The 19,339-nt window shown below is 38.7% G+C and overlaps 1 protein-coding gene across 3 annotated transcripts in view; it reads left to right on the top strand.

Annotated features, from left to right (window-relative positions):
- XPA (XPA, DNA damage recognition and repair factor) overlaps positions 713-19,339 on the top strand; it is a 32,246-nt gene continuing 13,619 nt past the window's right edge. For all 3 annotated transcript variants that reach the window (XR_001918454.1, XM_018052206.1, XM_018052208.1), the window contains exons 1-5: positions 713-951; positions 9,526-9,636; positions 13,121-13,226; positions 16,828-16,993; positions 18,662-18,779. Coding sequence is in view for 2 of the 3 variants with exons in the window: in XM_018052206.1 (XP_017907695.1) it covers positions 780-951; positions 9,526-9,636; positions 13,121-13,226; positions 16,828-16,993; positions 18,662-18,779 (673 nt within the window). In the remaining variant the exon portion in view is untranslated. The remainder of the gene's footprint in view (positions 952-9,525; positions 9,637-13,120; positions 13,227-16,827; positions 16,994-18,661; positions 18,780-19,339) is intronic.

The following is a 19,339-nucleotide window of genomic DNA, read 5'->3' as shown; positions in this document are numbered from 1 at the left end:
ATTTTGCCAACAAAATACATCTAGTCAAAGCTAAGGTTTTTCCAGTAGTCATGTATGGATATGAGAGTTGGACTATAAAGAAGGCTGAGTGCTGAAGAATTGATGCTTTTGAACTGTGGTGTTGGAGAAGACTCTTGAGAGTCCCTTGGACTGCAAAGAGATCAAACAAGTTGATCCTGAAGGAAATCAGTCCTGAATATCATTGGAAGGACTGATGCTGAAATTGAAACTCCAGTACTTTGGCGACCTGATGCGAAGAACCGACTCATCGGAAAAGACCCTGATGCTGGGAAATATTGAAGGCAGGAGGAGAAGGGAGCGAAAGAGGATGAGATGGTTGGATGGCATCACCGACTTGATGGACATGAGTTTGAGCAAGCTCTGAGAGTTGGTGATGGACAGGGAGGCCTGGGGTGCTGCAGTCCATGGGGGTTACAAACAACCGGACACGACTGAGCAACTGAACTGACTCCAAAGTCCATATTGTGAACTACCAAGCGAAACTATTATTTATTTTAGAGATGACCAGGTTCTGATCATTGATCTCTGCACTGGCTCTTGCGCTGGATTATATATAAACCAGCAGGTACCTTCCGCGCCAACGCGTGCGCAGACTTCTTCCTCCACCCTTTCCTTCCCCACTTCCTTCTCTAATTGCGCAGTTGCGCTCCGGAAAGGAGGCGGGGCTGGCGACTTCGCGAGGGGGAGCCGCGGGCACGCTTTGGACTACCAGTGCGCGTGCGCATAGCTAGAGCCGCGGACCTTTGGGGAGGTTGGAGATGGCCGCCGCCGGGGAAGCTTCGTCGGAGCCGGCGGCTTCAGAACAACCAACGGAGCTGTCTGCCTCAGTGCGGGCGAGCATAGAGCGGAAGCGGCAGCGGGCGCTGATGCTGCGCCAGGCCCGGCTGGCGGCCCGGCCTTACCCGGCGACGGCAGCTGCAACTACTGGAGGTTTGGGCCCTTGGCGGCGCCTGCTTCTTCTCTTCTCTGGGGGACCGGGGGCCGCATCCTGGATGGGGCGTCCCTCCTCTCGCGTCTGAGCGCAGACGCTTGTGCAGGGTAGGGGCGGGTGGAGGGCGTAGGGGAGCGGGGTAGGGAATCCGCTCGTCGGAGATTGTCACTGCGGACTGTCCAAGACCACAAGGCGACCCTGACTCCCAGCCCTGGCCTTTCTTCTCTGCCTTGGGCGGTCCAGCTACCGTCCTTAGTTTGGGGATGCAGCCTCCCTCGCCGTCTGGAGGTGCCAGCCAGTGTCTCAGGTCACCTCTGCCCTCTTCCTGCAATTGCCACGGGTCCCAGGGGGTGGTCTTTGAGTAAAGCTTTTAGACCTTATAGCACATTTGAGTAGTAGTCCTGCACCAGCTCTTTCATGCATCCACATAACACGGGCTGATACGCAATGCTTGCTATGTGCTGGGAGCAGACAGACGCTAGCTCCTGGCTTCGTGGGGGTAACAGAGGGGCACCTGTTGTGCTTCACATTTTTCAGATTGGCTAATTTGATTCAAACAGCTAACCTGGAATTATTTAGGGCAGGGCTTGGTATCCGTATTGTACTGAGATGGTAATTGAGGATCAGTAAAGGAAAGGGGGTTTGCTCAGGTTCATCCCAGTAAGTGCAAAGGCTAATCAGGACTAGAACTCGGGTCGTCTGACCCTGGATTCAGGGCCTTTCCTTGCTCACTAGTTGCCTCTGCTATACCAGGCATTTCTCTCACTCTTAGGGTGAAGGGCTGTTCTTGGATTTCACCTTTCCTTTTTCTTAGAGCTGCACTTGGCTGCCTATTTCTTTGCATATCGTGTAATTCTCCAGTGGGGGTCAACTAATCATTTTCGCCAGAGAAGTATAGTTTGGTTGACATGTGGTTCTTCAGGACTCCCTCTATTATGTGAAGCACCTGTGTTCCTAAACCTATGTCCATATCTACATGAGCAATTGAGCTCGGTCAGAACTGTGTCATCTACTGCCCCTTCTCATCAGCCAGAGGAAAGGCAGAGTGAAAAGAGCTAGCTGCATGTCTATATTCATTCACACTGACACTGAATCTGCACATTTTGACCACTTTTAAGCATTCTAGGGTCAGGACAAGATGAAAGATTTCTAAATGTGTAAAATGGCTATAGAACAGGGGTGGAAAGTAGAGCATAAAGTGGTATTAAATGGCTGATAATGGAAGGCAAGGCAGCATGAATATCTTGTAAGATTTCTTGGGCTTTACCAAAGAACTGAACTGTGTTGTTGCATTGTAGACGGCCTGTGCTTCGAGTTAGTTAGGTGCTGAGATTTTTGTTCTTTGTGATACTTTTATTTCCATACGTATAGTTTTCATATTCTGTGTGTGCTATGACATATGCCTTGAAAAAGACCAAGAAGAACTTGCTTAGAATGTGTTGCTAAGAGTAGTGCTAAGGTCCTGGGAAATTTGGCATGATTTAGCATTGCTCAGGATCCTGCTCTAATTATAGTATTAATAACTACAGCTTCCCTTCATATAACATTCATGAAATCAAAATCATATTCTGAGTCTGGTACATTTTCTATCCAGTAAGTAAATATTCTTGGAATGCTAAACTATTTTTCAGAATTATAGAGATAAAAGAGCTCAGGCTAATGCAGGGATATAAGGAGATGAACAGGCGATATAGTAAAATATGAAAATTGCTATTAACTGTAGAAACAGGCTTATTATACTCTAATCCCTTTATATAATAGAAAAAGAAATTGAGGCCAGGGAAGGGGAGTGATTTAAGCAAAATAATACCTCTTTGTGTTAAAGAATTAGTTATACCATACATTAATGTAAAATGCACTTATCTGAATTTTACCTGTGTGGGTGCTCATGTCTAATACCACGGTATCAATATACTGTACTGACACTTCCAGAACCTTAGAAATTTCCCTACTGTCACTTCCTAGTCAGTTACTCACCCTCAGAAGTAACTGCTCTTCTGACAATTTGATTAGTACCATGTGTCTTTGAACATTGTATAAATGGAATCATACAGTATCTGGCTTCTTTTGCTCAAAGTAATACCTGAGAGATTCATCCCTGTTGTTCCATGTATTAGTAGTTTGTTCATTTATATGTTCTATAGTACTTTTTTATGTTGTTACATTGTAGTTTTTCCACTTTCCTTTTGATGGAAATTTGGGTTGTTTCCAGTTTGGAGCTATTAAAAGGAAAACATTTGTGAGCATTTTGATATATGTGTTATGGTGGACATATGCACACATTTCTATTCCGTATAGACCTAGAAATGTAATCCTGGCTCCTAGGGGAAATGTATATTTAGCTTTAGTATACGCAGAATACATCATGAGAAATGCTGAGCTGGAAGAAGCACAAGCTGGAATCAAGATTGCCAGGAGTAATATCAATAACTTCAAATATGCAGATGACACCACCCTTATGGCAGAAAGTGAAGAAGACCTAAAGAGCCTTTTGATGAAAGTGAAAGAGGAGAGTGAAAAAGTTGGCTTAAAGGTCAGCATTCAGAAAACTAAGATCATGGCATCTGGTCCTATCACTTTGTGGCAAATAGATGGGAAAATAGTGGCTGACTTTATTTTTTGGTGTTCCAAAATCACTGCAGATGGTGATTACAGCCATGAAATTAAAAGAGGCTTACTCCTTGGAAGGAAAGTTATAGCCAACCTAGACAGTATATTAAAAAGCAGAGACATTACTTTGTCAACAAAGGTCCGTCTAGTCAAGACTATGGTTTTTCCAGTGGCCATGTATGGATGTGAGAGTTGGACTGTGAAGAAAGCTGAGCGCCGAAGAATTGATGCTTTTGAACTATGGTGTTGGAGAAGACTCTTGAGAGTCCCTTGGACTGCAAGGAGATCCAACCAGTCCATCCTAAAGGAGATCATTCCTGGGTGTTCATTGGAAGGACTGATGTTGAAGCTGAAACTCCAATATTTTGGTCACCTGATGTGAAGAGCTGACTCATTTGAAAAGACACTGAGGCTGGGATAGATTGAGGGCAGGAGGAGAAGGGGATGACAGAGGATAAGATGGTTGGATGGCATCACCAACTCAATGGACATGTGTTTGGGTAAACTCCGGGAGTTGGTGATGGACAGGGAGGCCTGGAATGCTGCAGTTCATGGGGTCACAAAGAGTTGGACACGACTGAGCAACTGAACTGAACTGAGGCATTCCCAAACAATGATTGTATCAATTTAGAATCTTACCAGCAATATATGACAGTCTCAATACCACATCTTCATTTGGTATTGTCAGTCTTTTTCATTTTGAGTATTCTGGTGGGAGTGGTGGTGTTTCATTATGGTTTTAATTTGCATTTTCCTTATTTCTAATGATAGACATTTTTCTTGTGGTTACTGGATATTTTCGTGTTCTCATTTGTAAAGTTTCTCTTCAGGTCTTTTGCCTCTTTTTTTTTTTTAATTTTTTTTTATTAATTTTATTTATTTTTTTATTTTTTAAATTTTAAAATCTTTAATTCTTACATGCGTTCCCAAACATGAACCCCCCCTCCCACCTCCCTCCTCATAACATCTCTCTGGGTCATCCCCATGCACCAGCTCCAAGCATGCTGTATCCTGCATCAGACATAGACTGGCGATTCAATTCTTACATGATAGTATACATGTTAGAATGTCATTCTCCCAAATCATCCCACCCTCTCCCTCCCTCTGAGTCCAAAAGTCCATTATACACATCTGTGTCTCTTTCCCTGTCTTGCATACAGGGTCGTCATTGCCATCTTCCTAAATTCCATATATATGTGTTAGTATACTGTATTGGTGTTTTTCTTTCTGGCTTACTTCACTCTGTATCTCGGCTCCAGTTTCATCCATCTCATCAGAACTGATTCAAATGAATTCTTTTTTACGGCTGAGTAATACTCCATTGTGTATATGTACCACAGCTTTCTTATCCATTCATCTGCTGATGGACATCTAGGTTGTTTCCATGTCCTGGCTATTATAAACAGTGCTGCGATGAACATTGGGGTACATGTGTCTCTTTCAATTCTGGTTTCCTCGGTGTGTATGCCCAGAAGTGGGATTGCTGGGTCATAAGGTAGTTCTATTTGCAATTTTTTAAGGAATCTCCACACTGTTCTCCATAGTGGCTGTACTAGTTTGCATTCCCACCAACAGTGTAGGAGGGTTTCCCTTTTCTCCACACCCTCTCCAGCATTTATTGCTTGCAGATTTTTGGATCACAGCCATTCTGACTGGTGTGAAGTGGTACCTCATTGTGGTTTTGATTTGCATTTCTCTAATAATGAGTGATGTTGAGCATCTTTTCATGTGTTTGTTAGCCATCCGTATGTCTTCTTTGGAGAAATGTCTATTTAGTTCTTTGGCCCATTTTTTGATTGGGTCATTTATTTTTCTGGAATTGAGCTGCAGAAGTTGTTTGTATATTTTTGAGATTAGTTGTTTGTCAGTTGCTTCATTTGCTATTATTTTCTCCCATTCAGAAGGCTGTCTTTTCACCTTGCTTATATTTTCCTTTGTTGTGCAGAAGCTTTTAATTTTAATTAGATCCCATTTGTTTATTTTTGCTTTTATTTCCAGAATTCTGGGAGGTGGATCATAGAGGATCCTGCTGTGATTTATGTCTGAGAGTGTTTTGCCTATGTTCTCCTCTAGGAGTCTTTTGCCTCTTTTTAAGGCTGGCTTTCTCTCACTGAAGTGAAAGTGTGAGCTGCTCAGTTGTGTCAGCTCTTTGCGACCCCTTAACAGCCCACCAGGCTCCTCTGCCCATGGGATTCTCCAGGCAAGACTGCTGGAGTGGGTTGCCATTCCTCTTCTCCAGGGCATCTTCCCGACCCAGGGATCAAACCTGGGTCTCCTGCATTGCAGGAGGATTCTTTACCATCTGAGCCACCAGGGAAGCCTGTTTATAGGATTTCACTGTGTATTCTGGATATGAGTCTTTTGTCAGATATACGTATTGCAAATAGCTTCTGCCAATTTTCATCTTGTCTTTTTACTCTCATAATGGTGTCTTTTGATGAATAGAGGTTCTAATAGTTTTTTTTTTCTTTATATATTTTATTGAAGTGTAGTTGACTTAAAATGAATGTTTCAGGTGCACAGCAAGGTGGTTCAGTTATACATATACATGTGTTATTTTCCATTATAGGTTATTACAGGGTATTGAGTATAGTTCTCTGTGCTGTACTGTAAACCTTTGTTGCTTGTTGAATATCTTTTTTTTTTTTTAATTAGAAATCTAGCATTCTGTTCATACTGAGTCAAGCAAGTGGATTCAAACTGTCATAAACTTTTTAGTTAGGCAAAAATTCATGTTTTCTAAAATTATTATACATACTGTTTATGTATTTGTATATAAAAGCTTTTCTACTACACTTGATAAAGGCTTGAGAAAGAACGTAAAAAAAATGGAGAAATTGGAAAATTAAATGGGAGCACTGAATATGAAATAGAAAATGTGAAACAAACTCGATAAAAGTAAAAGATCACCATGTAGTCCAGTTGTTTTTAAACATGGCTGCTCATTAGAAACATATCTGGAGCTCTGGCGAAGAATAGTGATACCTGGGCATTTGTATTTTTCAAAAAATTCCAAGGTGATTCTGATATGCATCTGGACTTTAAAAAGTGATTACAGGTTTTTCTATTAAATGGTAGTTAGGGTGATATATGGAGAAGGCAATGGCAACCCACTCCATTACTCTTGCCTGGAAAATCCCATGGACAGAGGAGCCTGGTAGGCTGCAGTCCATGGGGTCAGGAAGAGTCAGCCACAACTGAGTGACTTCACTTTCACTTTTCACTTTCATGTATTGGAGAAGGAAATGGCAACCCACTCCAGTGTTCTTGCCTGGAGAATCCCAGGGACGGAGGAGGCTGGTGGGCTGCCGTCTGTGGGGTCGCACAGAGTTGGACACGACTGAAGCGACTTAGCAGCAGCAGCAGCAGCAGGGTGATATAGAATTCTATTATTTTTCTGTTGACCAGTCATGATACAACAGTATTGGGTAATAGTTACATAATCACAGTAGTAAAAGATGTTTGTCAGTTTTCACAGTCAGTAGCCAGACAAAAAATAAAAGAGTTACAGTTACAAGCCATAATGGGAACAAGATTAACTTAACAATATAAAATAATTACATACAACTTGGGAGGTCAAGCAGAGTGATGGAGTAAGTGGAAGTGTGTACATGAACATTTTCATCTGCCTAGCCAGTCTGTCTTTTAATTTTCTTAATTATTTTGGGTTTATCTTCTGTAGGTCTTTTCCTTCTCTTGTGTTTCCTGCCTAGAAAAGTTTCTTTAGCATTTGTTGTAAAGCTGGTTTGGTGTTGCTGAATTCTCTTAACTTTTGCTTGTTTGGAAAGCTTTTGATTTCTCCATCAAATTTGAATGAGAATCTTGCTGGGTAGAGTATTCTTGGTTGTAGGTTCTCCCCTTTCAACACTTTACAAAGTAGAGGGAACGGCAGGATATAGTTAGAGTTTCTGTTGAGAAATCAGCTGATAACCAGATGGGAGTTCCCCTGTATGTTATTTGTCACTTTTCCCTTGTTCCTTTTAATATTTTATCTTTGTCTTTCATTTTTGTCAATTTGATTACTCTGTGTCTTGGTGTGTTCCTCCTTGGGTTTATCCTGCCTAGGACTCTGCTTCCTGGACTTGGTTGACTATTTCGTTTCCTATGTTAGGGAAGTTTTCAACTATTATCTCTTCAGATATTTTCTCTGGTCCTTTCTCTCTCTCTCCTCCTTCTGGGACCCCTATAATGCGACTGTTGGTGTGTTTAATGTCCCAGAGGTCTCTCAGGCTGTCTTCATTTTTTTTTTTTCATTCTTTTTTCTATAATCTGTTCTGCAGCAGTGATTTCCACTATGTGTCTTCCAGGTCACTTATCCATTTGTCTGCCTCAGTTATTCTGCTGTTGATTCCTTCTAGTGTATCGTTCATGTGTATTCATTTATTTTTAGTACTTCTGACTCTTTGGTAAACATTCCTTGCATCTTCTCCATTCTTTTTCTGAGATCCTGGATCATCTTCACTATCATTCTGAATTTTTTTCCTGAAAGGTTGCCTATCTCCACTTCATTTAGTTGTTTTTCAGGGGTTTAATATTGTCCCTTCACCTGGGACATAACTCTCTTTTTCATCCTGATTAACTTTTTGTCATGTGATTTTTGTTCTAGCTGCTGTGGGATTGTGGTTCTTCTTCTTCTGATGGTCTTATACATATGTTCCCTGGAGAAGGAAATAGCAATCCACTCCAGAATTCTTGCCTGGAGAATTCAATGAACAGAGGAGCCTGGCAGGCTACAGTCCATGGGATCACAAAGATCAGAAAGACTGATCGATACTTTCACTTTCTGGTGAATGAGGCTAAGAGGCATCTGTAAACTTCTGTCTCCTTTTGGCTTCTTTGTCTTTGGACATGGGGTGTCTTTTTTGGTGGGTTCTAGTGTTCTCCTGTCCTAGTTGTTCAGCAGCTAGTTGAGATTCCGGTGCTTTTGCAGGAGGAGATGCGTGCACATCCTACTCCACCATCTTGTTAAAATTTGAAGTCATAATAGTTTTCGGTCAAGTTCAATTAAGCAGTTTTTCTCTTATGGTTGATATGTGTATGTCGTGTGTAAGAAGTTTTTGGCTACCTCAAGTTCATAAAGTTATTTTATGTTTTCTTCTAGAAGCTTTATTTTACCTTTTATGTTCAAGATTGTGATCCATTTAAAAATTGTTCTGTGTATATTATATGCAATAGAGTCAAAGTTCACTTATTGGAATGACCATCTTTTCCTCACTGTTTTGTAGAAGTGCCTGAGTCATAAATCCTAGCATCATTTATTGAAAATACTATCTTTTTCTCACTGAATTGCCTTGGAGCCTTTGCTGTAAGTTAAGCCTTTGCTGTAAATATGTGTAGATCTATTACAGGACTCTATTATACTGGTCTCTTTGTCTTTGTTTCAGTACTACACTGTCGTAATTACTGAAGCTTTGTAGTAAATCTTTAAATCTGGGTAGTGTAAATTCTTGTTTTGCTCAGGATTATCTTGGCTATTCTGTGTTCTTTGTATGTGCATATAAGCATTAGATCAGCTTGTCAGCTCCCATTATTCCTCCCCACCCACAACACACACATGCAAGCACCTACTAGGGTTTCAAATGGGATCACATTGAATCTTTAGGTGAATTTGGGGAGAAGTGACTTTGATTTCTGTTAGTGGTGTTTTTGAGGGTTTACACATCTATTCCTAGGTATTATTTCTTAATTCTAGTTGTAGATTCTTGTGGCTGTCCTCTATTACATAATCATATCATCTGTGAATAAATGCTGATTTACCCTTTTAAGCCTTTATGCTTGTCTTGTTTTCTTGCCATATTTCAGTGACTGGGGCCTTCAGTATAATGTTGAATAGAAGTGGTAATAGTGGACATCCTTGTCTTGTTTGATATATATTAAATTTTTGAAAGTTCCTGTTTATACAAAAGTGGGGGAGCATACGGGCTTACCTGGTTCATTTCTTGACGACTTCTTAACTTTTGTAGGCATGGCTAATGTAAAAGCAGCCCCAAAGATAATTGACACAGGAGGAGGCTTCATCCTGGAGGAGGAAGAAGAGGAAGAACATACAGTTGGAAAAGTTGTTCATCAACCAGGTAAAGTGGGTTTTCAAAAAACAGATATCTAGATTGGTCATTTTGAATAACATGCATGATTTTTTGCAAACTGATGTTAAAAAATGACACATTTAGTCAGTGAGCAAGTTGGCTTTATAAGAATGATAAAATTTGGCAGTTCTGCTAGGAGATTAAAAATTAAACAAATTTGGCAGATTCATTTAAAAATGCGGTTTATATGCTTAGAGTTGCTGCTCTTGGTCTTATAACAGGTTGATAGAATAAATACTTAAAATTATCTTGATAGGTTGAAATGAGAGTCTTGAAAGCAAGAGATAAAATTTAGCACATTCTTTCTTTATGTTTAGAGGAAAAGTGGTTTCCCCATTTCTCAAGTATTCTTTCAGAGCTTTCTTTTTAACGGCTACATAGTATTCCATCTGATGGCTGTACCATGGTTCATTTAAATGCAGCTCTTTTGTTTCTTTTCTCTATTCTAATAATTATTACTGCAGTGAATATATTTGGAGGTAAACTTTTGTCCAGCTCTCTGATTCACAGCAGTAGGGTAACTGACCCAAAAGTATGTATACTTCTGGTAAAGTTTACATATTTAAAAAAAAGTTAAGTTAACATATATAGAAACAGTAAATAACCTAAAAGCAAATAAACAAGTGGATGTATTTTTCCAAATGAATTAATACATATTGAAGAGGGGCAGGACAGAAGGAACTAGTCCAAATGATTTATGAGCATAGTATTTGACAGTATATCCTCAGTTTGAGATAGGTGGGGTAAGGGGAAACTACACATAGTTGCATATATGCATATATGCATATGTATATGTGTAAGAGGAAACTACAACATTCCTGAACTCATTTTATAGAGTGATATGAGGGAAGCAATTTTGAAATTATTTTAGACGTATTATTGGCTCAAATAGACGAATGTATTTCTTGATGTTGGGAGCCAGCGTTCTCATTGTGGAAGAAAGGACATACAAATGTAGAACGGGAGAAGGCAAGAGAGAACCCTATGGGAATGGATCAAAATTGGATAGATTAAAATCGTGGACATGAACTCATGATTTCTGAAACATGTATATGGGTATGCATATGTATATGTGTAAACTAATAAATGTACTCAGTAAAGTTTCAGGAAACAAAATCAATACACAGAAATCTGTTGCATTTCTGTATACTACTAGTGAACTATCAGAAAGAGAAATTAAGAAAACAGTCCTATTTACAACTGCCTATTTATCAGAAATAATAAAATACCTAGGAATAAATTTAACCAAGGAGGTGAAATACTTGTACCCTGAAAACTGTAAGACAACAATGAAAGAAATGGAAGAAGACACAACTAAATGGAAAGACATTCTATACTCCTGGGTTGGAAGAGATACTACTATTAAAATGTCCATAGTACTTAAAGCAATCTACAGAATCAGTGCAGGCCTGGCCAAAATTCCAATAGCATTTTCCCACAGAAATAGAAAAAAATTTAAATCCATATGAACAATGAAAGACCCTGAATGGCCACTGAATCTTGAAAAAGAAGGACAGAACTGGAGACCTCATGCTCCCTGATTTCAAATTCTATTTCAGAGCCATCCTAATGAAATAAGTATGATATTGGCATAAAAACAGACACATAGATCAGTGGAATGGAAGAGAGAACCCAGAAAAAACCTACACGTATGGTCAGTTAATTTATAATAAAGGAGCCAAGAATATACAATAGAGAAAGGACATTAGTAAGTGGAGTTGGGAAAACTGGACAGTCACATGGAAAAGAATGAAATGAGGCCATTGTCTTACATCATACAAAATACTTCAAAATGGATTAAAGATTTAAATGTAAGACAGACCGTAAAACTCCTAGAAGAAAACATGAAAGGCTCCTTGACATTGCTCTTACTAATGATATTTTTGGATATGACACCAAAAGCAGAGGCAATAAAGGCAGAACCTTCATAATTGGAAATAAAGCTTTAAATAAATTATAGCTGATATATTTTTAAAAAATTAAAAAAAAAAACAGAACAGTTAAGCGGGACTGCATCAAATTAAAAAGCTTCTATATAGCAAAGGAAACCTTGGAAAAGACCACCTACTGAATGAGGGAAAATATTTGCAAATCATACATCTGGTAACTTGGATTTTATTAGGGTTTGGAGATTAGTGAGATTAAGAAGTGCTAGAATATTAATTGACCTTCTTGTATTGGAAGTTGGTAAGGGGAGGCAGTGATAGGAATATGTTGGACGAATTATGAACAAATGACAACTCCATTGTTCTTTCCACTGCGGCTAGTGGTAGTTCTGAGTTGGGGCTTGGCAGTGGCAGTCATCCTAAAGACCTGTTAGTAAAACTTTCAGACTTGCTGATAAAAAGAAAACAGTTCTATAGGATAAAGATCCTTAGCTAGATATAGGAAAGCTTTTTTAAAAATTCTGCTTTACTTTACCTGGAGTAGTTTCTGTAGTGGGTGTTGAGGTTGTATAGCTAAGTACAATCTCTACCTTTCAGAGATTTTCAGTCTAGTAGTGGAGACCGATGAAGAGGAAGCCATTTACTCTGTTGGCAGGAGGTGGAATGGAGGGAGTTTCCCACTTGAAAGTGAATTCTGTATTGTCTGTCTTTTACTTTTGTTTTGCTCTTTACTGTTCTTTTCTGTGTTGTATGTTGAGTCCATCTCCCTTACGTGTAAGCAGCTCCCCCATCTTGCCTCCACCTTGGGACTAATCTTTGTTCTCTCAGCATACTGTGGTAGGCTGAATAATGGCCCCCAGCAACGTCCACATTCTAATCACCCTGGAATCTGTGAATTTATTACCTTACAGAGTGAAAGGCACTTTGCCAATAAAATTAAGGGTAAAGACCTTGAGGTGAGGAGACTATTCTGGGTTATCCAGTCGTAATCACAAGCATCCTTAAAAGTAGGAGAGAGGCAGGAGAGTCTGGGGTAGGTGTGATCATGGAAGAAGTCATAGTGATATGAGACGCTACAGTTGCTGGTTTTGGAAGGGAGTCGTGAGTCAAGGAATGCAGGTGGCCTCTAACTGGAAATAGCAGGGTGATAGATTGTCCCTCCAAAACCTCTAGAAAGGAGCGCAACTCTGCCAACAACTTGCCTGTAGCCCACTGAGACCTGTGTCAAACGTATAAACTACAGGCTGTGATAAAATAAGTTTGTGTAATTTAGCCACTAAATTTGTAGTAATTTGTTATAGCAGCAACACAGAAGTATTAATAATACAAGTACTTTACATGTGGTTTGTGTTCAACAGTACTGAATGAGTTGATAATTTTTCCCTTTATATTATTTCCTTTCTCATTTCTTTTTTCCCTTAAAGTTTTTATTAATAAATGGAAGATTACTTAAAGTTTTATGTTGTCTTATGTAAATATATTTGTATTAGTCATAAAATACATTTCGTAAGCTAATACAAATGAAGGAAAATGCATTCTAATTACACAAAAAAAGGAAACTTAAGAATGAATTTTCCATTCTTTAGGACCTGTTATGGAATTTGATTATGTTATATGTGAAGAATGTGGTAAAGAGTTCATGGATTCTTACCTTATGAACCACTTTGATTTGGCAACTTGTGATAATTGCAGGTACTTATTTTTATTTCAGAGCATGTTCTAAATTACTGAAGTTTAACGTTTGCGTGTAGGTTTAGGGCAAAATACTGATTTGATCCATTTGGATTCAACATTTTCATAATAATTTTGGAAGTTTCCTAAAATTTCTGTGTTTCCCATTTTGCCAAAAAATACAGGAAGCCTGTGCTTAGCAGTCATGCCATATCAATAGGAAGGATGGCTCTGGGTCTGCCATGGATACGTCCTTTTGCTTTTTTCTTTAACCATCTCCTAGTAGCAGGTTCCTAATCCTTCTCTTACCCCACCCCTAAGGATCCATTTGTTTTTTTCTTTCTTTGACCACCATGTAACCACCTTGGTCAGAGGACTGGCACACCTTCAGTGAGAGGAGGAAAATATAACCACTCTCCCAGTACTTAGAACACCTCTTTCCATTCGTTTTCTGTTCTGAATTGGCAGGGAAGAGAATAGATGAGGAAAAATCAGATTCTTCTGTCATTCCTTTTTTTCTCCTAGCCTTTATTTCTTTTTTTATATCATCACAAATTATCCCTCACTACTCTACTTGGTTCTGTCCCTACTGCTTACCTCAGCCAAGTCCTGTGTTGGTGTCTTTCACACCTGAAGATCCCACCTTGGATTCTCACTCAGCCTCTTATCTGCTCCCTGTCCCCACTTATATGTTCAGCCCCAGATCAACTGCTCACATGCCTGGTGGACCTGCCCTTTCACAGTCCCGGCTGCAGACATTGAGAGACGGCACCATTGACTTGTTGCCAAGTAGAATCTTTAGGAGACAGAATGGGAGATATTTCTGATCTCATGATCAGTGATGGGAAATGTTCTGGTACCCATTGGAATTATGAATCATAAACTCTGTTCCCAGTGTTTATGCATAACAGTGTCATTGATGCACGCAGTGGTTAAGGTCCACAGTGTTATCGCTTTAAGTACAGATAGCTTTCAGGAACTAAGTTACCACATATAACCTTTTTCCATGAGAAAATGGAAGCCAGTGATTATCAACTTAAAGTTACGCAGTAGTCTGCTGGAGCAGGAAACGGCAACCCACTGCAGTATTCTTGCCTGGAAAATTCCACGGACAGAGGAGCCTGCTGTGTTACATGGAGTTGCAAAGAGTTGGATATGACTGAGTGACTGAGCACAGCACATGTCTGGAAAAATATTTGAAAAGTTTAAACATAATTAGGGATATAGCCATCCATTCGGTTTCTTTCCAACGTCTTTGACAATTATAGAATTCATACAATGATAGGTTTCCTTCCTTCAGTTTATACTTGCAAATTATTTAGTCATCTTAAAGTTATTCTTGATTTTTAACTGTCCTCCCCCACCCCTCTCTTGTCCTGTACCTACCTCCTCACGATTCACTGGTTCAATAAAGGACAGCTTCACTCATTGGTTGTTTCTGTATTCCATGTTTAATTCCAAATCCACTTGGTTCTGTATTTAAGGGCTTAAACCATATCCTGAATCTGTTCGTTTCTCATTCTCTGTACAATTATGCCTTAGACTGGTCCCCTACCAGCTTTTACCTGGACCGCCGCAGTAGTAGTCTTCTAACTGGCCTCTTCTCCCACTTTTGCACCATTAGTCTCTTCTCCTATAGCCTTTTACTCAAGGCTTTTTAACACTTTCTAATTCGTTCAGATTCAACAGTACATGAATCGTGAACTTCCAGATGTTCAAGCTGGATTTAGAAAAGGCAGAGGAATCTGTATGCAGGTCAGGAAGCAACAGTTAGAACTGGACATGGAACAACAGACTGGTTCCATATCGGGAAAGGAGTATGGCAAGGCTGTATATTGTGATCTTGCTTATTTTACTTATATGCAGAGTATATCATGCGAAATGCTGGGCTGGATGAAGCACAAGCTGGAATCAAGATTGCTGGGAGAAATATCAATAACCTCAGATATACAGATGACACCACCTTTATGGCAGAAAGTGAAGAGGAACTAAAAAGCCTCTTGATGAAAGTGAAAGAGGAGAGTGAGAAAGTTGGCTTAAGACTCAACATTCAGAAAACTGAGATCATGGCATCTGGTCCCATCATTTCATGGCTGATAGATGGGGAAGCAATGGAAACAGTGACAGACTTTATTTTTGGGTGCTCCAAAATCACTGCAGATGGTGACTGCAGCCATGAAATCAGAAGATGCTTGCTCCTTGGAAGAAAAGCTATGACCAACCTAGACAGCATATGCAAAAGCAGAGATATTACTTTGCCAGCAAAGGTCCGTCTAGTCAAAGCTATGGTTTTTCCAGTAGTCATGTATGGCTATGAGAGTTGGACTGTAAAGAAAGCTGAGCATTGAAGAATTGATGCTTTTGAACTGTGGTGTTGGAGAAGACTCTTGAGAGTCCCTTGGACTCAAGGAGATCCAACCAGTCCATCCTAAAGGAAATCAGTCCTGGATATTCATTGGAAGGACTGATGCTGAAGCTGAAATTCCAATACTTTGGTCCCCTGATGAGAATAACTGACTCATTTGAAAAGACTCTGATGCCGAGAAATATTGAAGGCAGAAGGAGAAGGGGATGATAGGGGATGAGATAGTTGCATGGTGTCACTGACTCGATGGATATGAGTTTGAGCAAGCTCCGGGAGTTGGTGACGGACAGGGAAGTCTGGTGTGCTGCAGTCTATAGGGTCACAAAGAGTTGGACACGAATGAGCAACTGAACTGAACTGCACTGAATCCATTCAGAATAAAATTGTCTTCACCATCTCTCAAAAGACTCCTGCCTATCTCTGACTATCTCCCATCACTCCTCACCATCACTTAACTTGAAGCATTCTGATCACACTGGCCCTCTTGCTTATGAACTCCATTTGCGAAGCATACTTGTATCCTAGAGCTTTTGCATTTATTCTTCTCTCTGCTAGAAATATTTTTTCTCTAGCTATTGGGAATGTTCTCTGACTTCTTAAAGCCCTGCTCAAGTGTTCCCTCACCAGTGGCCTTCTCTGACTACCTAGTCTCCGGAAATTCCTATTCCTTTACCGTGCTTTGTGTTATAGTACTTTCATCTGTCGTCATGTTTGCTTATTGATTGTCCTTTTCTAAATAGAATGTAAGTTTCATGAAAACAAGGTTTATTTCATTTCCTTTATTCTGAGTGCCTTGAACAGTACCCAGCATGTAGATGGAGAACAAATAAATGAGAAGAGCTGTGTGATTGTCTGTGTCTCCATTTTTACCTGGGCTTTCAGAAAGAGCCAACTGGAAGCTCACCTGTGCTTGGTACAGTTGGACCTTGTGTATTTATATTCCTTATATGCTGACTTTAAGCTTTATATTTTCTTAATTATCATTTATATTTGCTATACTCATGTCTTTTCAAATTCCTTGTGGAAAAGAGGAACTTAAGTAAAAAGAAATTATTAAAAGGTTAAATAACATGGATCTGTTGCTGACTCATGCTTTTTAGAATTAATATTTTTCTGTTGGAATTCTTATGCTGCTAATCTGACCATGAGAGTTTTAGGGAAAAGCATTTATATATTTCTTTTGGCATGTGTGCCCCTAGGTTTTGGGGCTACTTGAAACTTTATTTACTTTATGTAATGGACTTAATCTGTTTTCAGAGATGCTGATGATAAACATAAGCTTATAACTAAAACAGAAGCAAAACAAGAATACCTTCTGAAAGATTGTGATTTAGAAAAAAGAGAACCAGCGCTTAAATTTATTGTGAAGAAGAATCCTCATCATTCACAGTGGGGTGATATGAAACTCTACTTAAAACTACAGGTCTCTGATAAGTTATATTCAGTCATTTTAAACCTTGGTTTAGGTGATGTTTTAACAATGAGCTAGTTATAATTAGTTTAGTTTTTACTTACCGACTTAAAAAGATCCTGTTGTTTTATTGTTTTGCATGAGTCATAGTCATACATGATGACATTAAATACATGTTTACTTATTATGTTTTTTGATGTAGCACTTTGGAGCAAATATATTACTGTTGGGTCCTGTTAGAAGTACAGTTTGGAAACTAAGGAAAGCTTGAAATAGAGAAGTCAGCCTGTGTTTCCCTTGCCCACCCACCCCCCAAATAAAATCATAAAAAAAAAATTCAGGAATTTCCTAGAATCTAATTCCAGTTTCCTGTATCTATCCCAGAATGGTACAGATATCATAATATTCTTTTTCATGCCATTATGTGAAAAATACTGGGAGGCATTGCTTTAGAGCACAGTTTGATTGGAATATACTAGAAAATCCTGTATGTTCTAATAAAGAAGCCACGTGTAAAACCAAACATACACTGAATTTTCGCTAAGTGTTGGACACTGTTGATTAAAAGATTCACGGTTATGTACCATTAAAAATGAAAAAAAAGTACTGGTATTTAAACAAACCCAGTGCTCTCTTATCACTTGGTGCTTTTATTTTACTGAACTAGTGTCATCAGACTTACTGCAGTTTTTTCTTTTCCCCTTTTGCTGTAAGTCATGCTTGTGTGTGCTTAAAAAGGAAATTGCAGGTACCACAGATTTATTAAGGTATTCCTAAACTTCCTTACATGCAGAGTCCAGTTCTTCTGAACCACTTTTTGACTCAGTTGTTAAAATACCTTTAAGTACATTAGTGATGCAGCATTTTCAGGGATGTTAAATTGTGGGAAATGTGGTGTTAGAATTTATGAAATAACAGTATATATCACTTTGTGTTACGAAATTTCAGTTTGGCTTTATTGATGCACATTTTGGTCCCCTTAACATATTGTGAAAGATACTTCGAGCAAGTTCTCAGTGTGTATATTATTTCCCTAAATGTAAATAAATATTTGCAGAGTATTTTTATGTATATACTCTTTATAATATTTAATATGTATTATAGATATATAAAATTCAAAGGTTTTAAACTAGAATAAAGACTGTTTAGATCATTCAGCTACCAAAGTTTTTTTTAAAAAATTAATATTTTGAAGACCAAAATTAGTTGAATGGATGTAAACAGTTATTGATTCAGAAGTAGAGTAGCATTGATTGATTTCCTATGATGGGAGATTTTTAGATATGACCTCATATTTAGATCTGCTATGGCTAATTGGTTAGCAATTTTTTTTTTTTTTTGGTGATCCTGCCAAAATTCACCAAATCTTTGATTCATGTGAATACAAAAAAGCAATTGCACTCAGAGGGCAGCTTTATTTATATATACACAGGCATCCCTGGTTCTATTGTGCTTCTCAAATATGTAATCTGATTCATCATTTATTTACTTAGGGTTTCATAAGTTTAGATATAGATATTATTAGAGTTTTTTCTTATCAGTATTTAAAAATCTTATAAATTTCAAATAAATATTTGTAAAGTTTTACTTGATCATTCTTTGAGACCTATGGATTTAATAACTATAACTATTTTACAGCAATGAATCACAACTAACTTAAATATGGATTCTGTATTTCAGATTGTGAAGAGGTCTCTTGAAGTTTGGGGTAGTCAGGAAGCATTAGAAGAAGCGAAGGAAGTTCGACAGAAAAATCGAGAAAAAATGAAACAGAAGAAGTTTGATAAAAAAGTAAAAGGTAAGTGGCTGCATTTACATCATGAAGGACTGTGCTCTACTGCTTTGCAAAAAGCCTCTAGCTAAGTTCCTCCAGTTTAAAGATATAATTGAATTTTATTTTTTTTCCATGAATTTAAGAACAAAAGGCTTAAAGTTTGGGTAGGTTGGTGTTTGAGAGTCTTAAGTCCAAATCTCACAATACTGCAATTCTATAAAAGCATGTAAGCCCTCATCTTAAAATGAGTCATATCTTTGTATAGGAATGGTAGTAGGGTCAGGCATGTGCCTCTGGTTAAGGATTTGGCATCAATTCAGTCTTAAATATGACCCACAGGGTTATCCAAAGTGAGATTTCTACCAGGAAACCTCTCTAATTGCTTAACGTGAAGGAGCAATGTCTTTAAGTCTTAGTCATCTAACTTAACAACTAGAAGGTACCTTCTAATGTCAGATAGTCTGTCTAATCATTTTTATTTTTATATGAAAAAAAGACCTGGAAAGGTAGAGTGACTAGTTACATAGTTTCTGGAAAGTTGGGACTGGAGCCAAGATGTTATGACTGCGAGTCTGCACTCATTC

Source organism: Capra hircus, chromosome 8 (genome assembly GCF_001704415.2).
Source record: "Capra hircus breed San Clemente chromosome 8, ASM170441v1, whole genome shotgun sequence".
NCBI classification, from domain to species: domain Eukaryota; kingdom Metazoa; phylum Chordata; class Mammalia; order Artiodactyla; family Bovidae; genus Capra; species Capra hircus.
The sequence above is the reverse complement of the archived record's forward strand: the minus strand, read 5'-3'. Positions and strand labels throughout refer to the sequence as shown.